Below are 6,086 nucleotides of genomic sequence, written 5' to 3'. Positions count from 1 at the left end.
ACTCCTACTTTTAAACCCAATATATATAACAAGCATGCATATCCACGGTGTATCTCCAAAAACAACTACACTTAATTAATTAATTAATTATTTGTACCTCCACTAGTCTATGTCCTATGAGGGTGGGACAACCCCACGAACCCTACCTTAATACCAAGTATTTTTAAATTTGTCAAATTAATATTTATTGGGATCAAATTGTTCTCTACATTAATTAATTTATTTATCATCTTGTTTTGTTATTTAATATTTTTTATTCAAATTTTATAATATTGAAAATAATTTTAATATCACTGTATTAAAACTGATTAGTTCATTTATATCATTTCATATCTAAATTACTGGACACATATATTCTCTCTCTGAAAATATGGATTCCACATCTCTGTAATTAAGGAAAAATTATTTTATTATATTTAAGGATATACTATTTTTTAGTGTTCTGGAATATCTAATAATTAGCCAGATTATGAGAGAATATTTTACACTTATTGCATAAATTTAGCAGCAATGAGCATTAATCCACGACTCTAATGGAAATTAATAAAGAGGATATGAACTCGATTCATTATGGACTCAAGAAATAATATATATGGTGAAACCTACCTATTAAATATATAGATCTCATATGTTTGTATTTTAGATCTATAATGAATTGAGTTTAGGTAAAAAATTTCTCTCTCTACTATTTGCATTCAGTCTTAATATCGAGTAGGATTTTATTTTATTTTATTTTATTTTTAATTTGGTTAATTATAATAATCAAATCATCCTCTCGTTTCAATTAAATTAAATATTAATTTTAATATTTCTAGCAAGTAGGGAATATGTTTAATTTGATGTATTATGAGCTAGGCATTTTTGTTCTCATGATTTTTTTTTTTTGTGGGTCATGTGAATATGCTAACTTTATTTGGTCAATTAAATGTATTAGATGTGACATACAATGCACAAACATTACAAGTTCAAAATTTTCATAAAGTTCAGACAAGAAAAAAAAAATCTGAATCAATACATTCCTTTGGATTCTTTTTAGATTTTTTCGAATTATAAAAAAGAAATCCTAACCGACATCTCTCTTATCCTTATTGCCAAATGACCCATTTTGCCAAAGAGCAGACCTCTCTCTCTCTCTTTCTCTCCCTCTCTCACACACTCTCTCTCTCTCTCTAAGTGAAACAATTAGTGATGGGTTGAGCAGCATTGGTGATGGGTAAATTATTAGGTACACTCCATATATTAAAAAATAGTACACCGAAAGGTGTATCATAAAATTAGGAAAGTGAGACCCATTACATTGTGAGTGAAGATGTATATGCATCGGATACATCTAATAATTTAGCTTATGATCAGCCTACTATATATATATATATATATATATATATATATATATATATATATATATTCATTTTAACCTTTTGATTGTGAAAACCATTAAAGAACAGGTTTAACATTTTTTAATGAAACTAAAAAAAAAAACTTTTAACAATAATAAAATTGTTTATTAAAGAATTATATATAGATATTCACATCCACGCAAACAGCATAAAAAAAAAAAATAATAATAAAAAGAACAAGATACGCAAAACTCTCAAATCTTAAATTCAATATTTTTTTGGAACTCCTTATAATATTGCTGCTTTATCAGCAACATGTCCTTTGTTATTATCACAAATCTCCTCATAAAATATGTCATTTGTTTTGCAGTAAGAAAATTTTCGAGTTAGGTTGCAATTGGAGTATGTATATATATATAGAAACTGTAGAAACAAATTCCCAAGAGCATGTCTCCTGGTGGAACTGATCACCAATCATGCAGTGCGCAGAAAGGAAAGAGGTTTTGCTTTTTAACTCTTTTACCCACCATGTTAATTCAAAGCCTTTAATCATATATGATATGTCACTCTCTGTGTTTAATTAGTGTTTAAAAGCACAGTCTCTTTCCTTTTACTTTGATATGCTTTTTATATGTAAACTTTTCATGGGGAGGTAAAGGTGGTGTGACTGTGACTGTGAGCGAAACAAGGTTTTTAAAGTCCTAAAACTTTGCAAATGCAGGGGAAATTATTTGATAAAGCTACCCATAATATCATAGAAGGAATTAATTACTTTCTGGGACTAGAAAGAAACGAAGGATAAGACAGAAAGTGCATGTCAGAACAAACACTGTTGGCTTGGGTTTTGCTTTTTGGATGAATGGAGGGCTTCAAAGGAAAGGAATCCCTTCTCATCCATACGTTCTTCTCTCTCTCTCTCTCTCTCTCTCTCTCTCTCTCTCTCTCTCTCTCTCTCTCTCTTTCATATTTTCACTTACTTTCATTGTTCAGGATCCAGATTCCATTTTAATTATACAAATTTTTGTGACTTTTGTTGAATCTTCTTGATGCTAGCAACTAGCAAGCAGATTGAGAAATTACTTACATGAAGCAGACTAGACTTCTTACGGTTTGAATTTTATGATAATTAATCCATTTAGGAACTTGTTTCCATTTTCTTTCTCTTTCCTTTTTCTTTTCTTTTTTTTTTTAAAAAAAAAAGTTCTGCTTGAGCCTCCTTCATTCTCAAGGGTTTGAAGGAAAGACAAGCAAAATCATCAAGAAGCTTAAGGCTGATGAGGGAATAATGAAAGGAAGTACTACAAGTGATGTGAAATTTATACAAGAAGCTGAATTCAGATTCCCCACTTAGCTTTATCACTTTCCACTTTTACTATAGCCTTCCTAAGTTAGGGTTTTCACTCAGATCCTAGGACATTTTGTCCCAGATGTAAAAGTTGATCTGTAGCTGTCATCATCCACAAAGTCATGTAAATTTAATAAATGGGAAGATGATGAAAGGAGTGATAATGGATGAGAACTTGTCCAATTTGACTTCTGCATCTGGTGAAATAAGTGCTTCTTCAGGTAGCAGGATTGAAACTGCTGGCACTATGTACTTGCAACAGTCCTTTCCTTCAACAAATCAAGCACCACCGCCAAAGAAGAGGAGAAGTCTTCCAGGCAACCCAGGTTTGAAATTCATACAAACATTACTGTCTTCTTAGCTGCAAACTACTCATATTTTTTTATTAGTTTTAATTTTTGTCGTCTGGGTTTTTATTTTTATTGGGATTGAAGCAGACCCAGATGCAGAAGTGATAGCTTTGTCTCCCAAAACTCTACTGGCAACCAACAGATTTATATGTGATGTCTGTAACAAAGGATTTCAGAGAGATCAGAACCTTCAGCTTCACAGAAGAGGGCACAACCTGCCATGGAAGTTAAAGCAAAGAACAAACAAAGAGGTGAGAAAGAAGGTATATGTGTGCCCGGAAGCTGCATGTGTGCATCATGACCCATCAAGGGCTCTCGGAGACCTTACAGGGATCAAGAAGCACTTCTGCAGAAAGCATGGTGAGAAGAAGTGGAAGTGTGAAAAGTGCTCAAAGCGTTATGCTGTTCAATCAGACTGGAAAGCCCATTCCAAGATTTGTGGCACAAGAGAGTATAGATGTGATTGTGGAACCCTTTTCTCTAGGTGAGATCAATACATAAATATATACACAATTCTTTTTCAGGACAAGAATGAAGTGTGATCAGACATTTTCTTTGGCTTCCTTTCATTTCTAGTTCCATGATTGTTAAGTTAATTAATTATTGTCTATGATGCTTTATATATGCTCCGTGTGACAAAGAGATCAATAGGAAGAGGAGAGGGAGAGAGAGAGTTTTTGGAGTTGTAAATTTCTTATGGCTATCTTAGAGGGCTTAATATTAGAAAAATGGTTGATATTATCTGCTATTTCTTTATCGATCCTTGGGGATATGAAAAGGAAGAAAATACAAAAAGTTGACACAAGAAAATTAGAGAGAAAGATAAGGGTACTTGTACACTGTGAGCAAATGCCATTTTGATATTATAGACTTTTGTTTTTATCTGCTGGTCTAATTGCAGGAGGGACAGTTTCATCACCCACAGAGCCTTCTGTGATGCATTAGCAGAAGAGAGTGCAAGAGCCATCACATTGAACCACCCACTTCTCTCTTCTCATCAACAGCCTAGCTCCTCCGCTTCTCATATGATCAATTTGCAAGGCCTATCGGTGAAAAGAGAGAAAGAAAGCCACCATCTTTTTAATACAAAACCAGATAGTAATGTCCCACCATGGTTAGCCTGCCAGCCCGTAGGGGAAGCTGATCCAGGTCCACCACAAATCAATATCTCATCATTATTATTTCCAGCAAATTTAGATCAGCCATTTCTACAACATGAAAACCCTAGTCCTAACCCTAATCTTATTCTCCCTCCCTTCCATACCCCCACATCCTCCCCTCACACGTCTGCAACTGCATTGCTGCAAAAAGCAGCACAAATGGGTGTGACTATGAGCAAGCCTTCGCCATCTCCTGCTTCTGCTTCTGCAGCTGTTATGCTCAGACCCCACCAAGCTCACATGTCTGCAACCACATCTGGCTTCAGTTACACATCGATATCTACGTCTACAGCTGGTTCTGGACTAGGTTTGTCCTCACGCGAAGACACGGAAAGTGGGTTTGGTTATGACTTGGCATCAGTTGGGAATAAAGCTGCTGCCACCTCTGACATCATAGGGCCTTCTTCTCTCGTTCTTGATATCATGAGTTCATTGTCTCCTACAAGTGGTTTTGATGGGTCATCTTTTGATGAGGATTTCAATGGAATGTTAAATCCAAAAAGAAATGGTAATAATTTTCAAGAAACTCACTCCAATTCCAAATCAACAGAATCCCAGATTAGTAGCAGAAAGGACCGTGAAGATAAAACTGTAACTGCTACTGCTCCTGGTGGTGGCGGCCGTCATGGTCATGGAGGTGGCAATGATGGCTTGACGCGAGATTTCTTGGGTCTCAAAGCATTTTCCCACAAAGACTTTTTCAATCTAGCTGGCCTAGGCCGCCACATAAATTCTTCCTCAACTTATGGGCAGCAGAACCAAAACCAAGCACCCTGGCAAGGTTAGCAATTCATGGTTCTTTCTTCTTCATTCCATCTTCTTCTTCTTCTTGGAGAATTTCGACAGGCAAATAATTCTATGGCAATTGTATGGACAAGCAAATAGTGCTCTACAGTTTCCCTTGGGTTTTGATTCTTACTTTTCAGTTTTGGTCGTATTTTACTATAATTTATTTGACGTTTGTACTTCAGAATATTCTGTTCATCTCTCTCTATAATAAAATTTTCAGCCACCAATATGTAAGCAATTGTTCATTCTTTTCCCGGCTTCTACTGCTTGTTTTCTCATGTTATCTTAAGATATATATTTGTTTACGCATTAACTGTATTTTTGACCAACTAAACATTTCAAAAAGCTGTATATAGCCTTTTTTTTTTTTTCTTTATGTGTGAATGGATTGCAGGTATATTAGAGACGCTAAAATCTCAATGTGAACTGATTTTTAATTAAATTAATTAGAGCTAAATTTAATTTTCTTCAGATTTCTTAACTCTGCTAAAATACGTTTTGTTAAGCTTTTCTATAGTATCACAATTTCTAAAAATTGTAAATTGGGTGTTTGCAAGAATGTAAACTTAGTGCTCTTAAAAAAATAAATTATTGTGCATTTGGATGAATGAAAAAGTAAATTGATTCCTTGCATCAATTAAAAAAATTGATTCCTTGCTTAAATCTCTATGTTTGAAAATGTAAAGAATGTGTTTTGAGAGCAAATATGTGCAATAAAAGAACATGAGAGCTTGAGTGAATTTGAATTGAAATTTATACTACTTGAAAATATAAAGTGTGATTAACAAGAAAAATAAATTGAAAGCTTATATAAATCTGTTAAATTCAAAAAGAGTACTGAAAAAATTATGTATTAATTTTACACATCAAAATAATTAATAAAGTTAATGTTACAACTCAACCACTTAAAAAATCCTTTGATCTTTGTATTTTCTCAACGTAAGACAAATATTTCCACCAAAATCTATCGAAATCTTGCTAATGAATTGATGTTGTAAAGATTAATTTGTTTATTGTATTATTGTTTGAATGGGATATAATTGTGCACGATATGAAGATATTATTATAAGTAATAAAAAATAATAAATTCTCATTGTAATCTCAT

General features: G+C 33.4%; 1 protein-coding gene across 2 annotated transcripts; it reads left to right on the top strand.

Annotated features, from left to right (window-relative positions):
- The first annotated feature begins 2,181 nt into the window (after nt 1-2,181).
- Nucleotides 2,182-5,219, top strand: LOC110631770 (protein indeterminate-domain 7). Of its 2 annotated transcripts, none has more exons than XM_021779727.2 (3): nt 2,182-3,008; nt 3,120-3,516; nt 3,934-5,219. In XM_021779727.2, the coding sequence occupies exons 1-3, from the start codon at nt 2,828-2,830 to the stop codon at nt 4,976-4,978; spliced, it is 1,623 nt and encodes a 540-aa protein (XP_021635419.2). In that variant the 5' UTR covers nt 2,182-2,827; the 3' UTR covers nt 4,979-5,219. The 2 variants fall into 2 exon arrangements, with proteins under 2 accessions (XP_021635419.2, XP_058001828.1); XM_058145845.1 differs by having other exon boundaries at nt 2,241-3,008; nt 3,117-3,516.
- The last annotated feature ends 867 nt before the right edge of the window (nt 5,220-6,086 follow it).

This window comes from Hevea brasiliensis, chromosome 4 (genome assembly GCF_030052815.1).
Source record: "Hevea brasiliensis isolate MT/VB/25A 57/8 chromosome 4, ASM3005281v1, whole genome shotgun sequence".
In the NCBI taxonomy this organism is placed as follows: domain Eukaryota; kingdom Viridiplantae; phylum Streptophyta; class Magnoliopsida; order Malpighiales; family Euphorbiaceae; genus Hevea; species Hevea brasiliensis.
The sequence above is the reverse complement of the archived record's forward strand: the minus strand, read 5'-3'. Positions and strand labels throughout refer to the sequence as shown.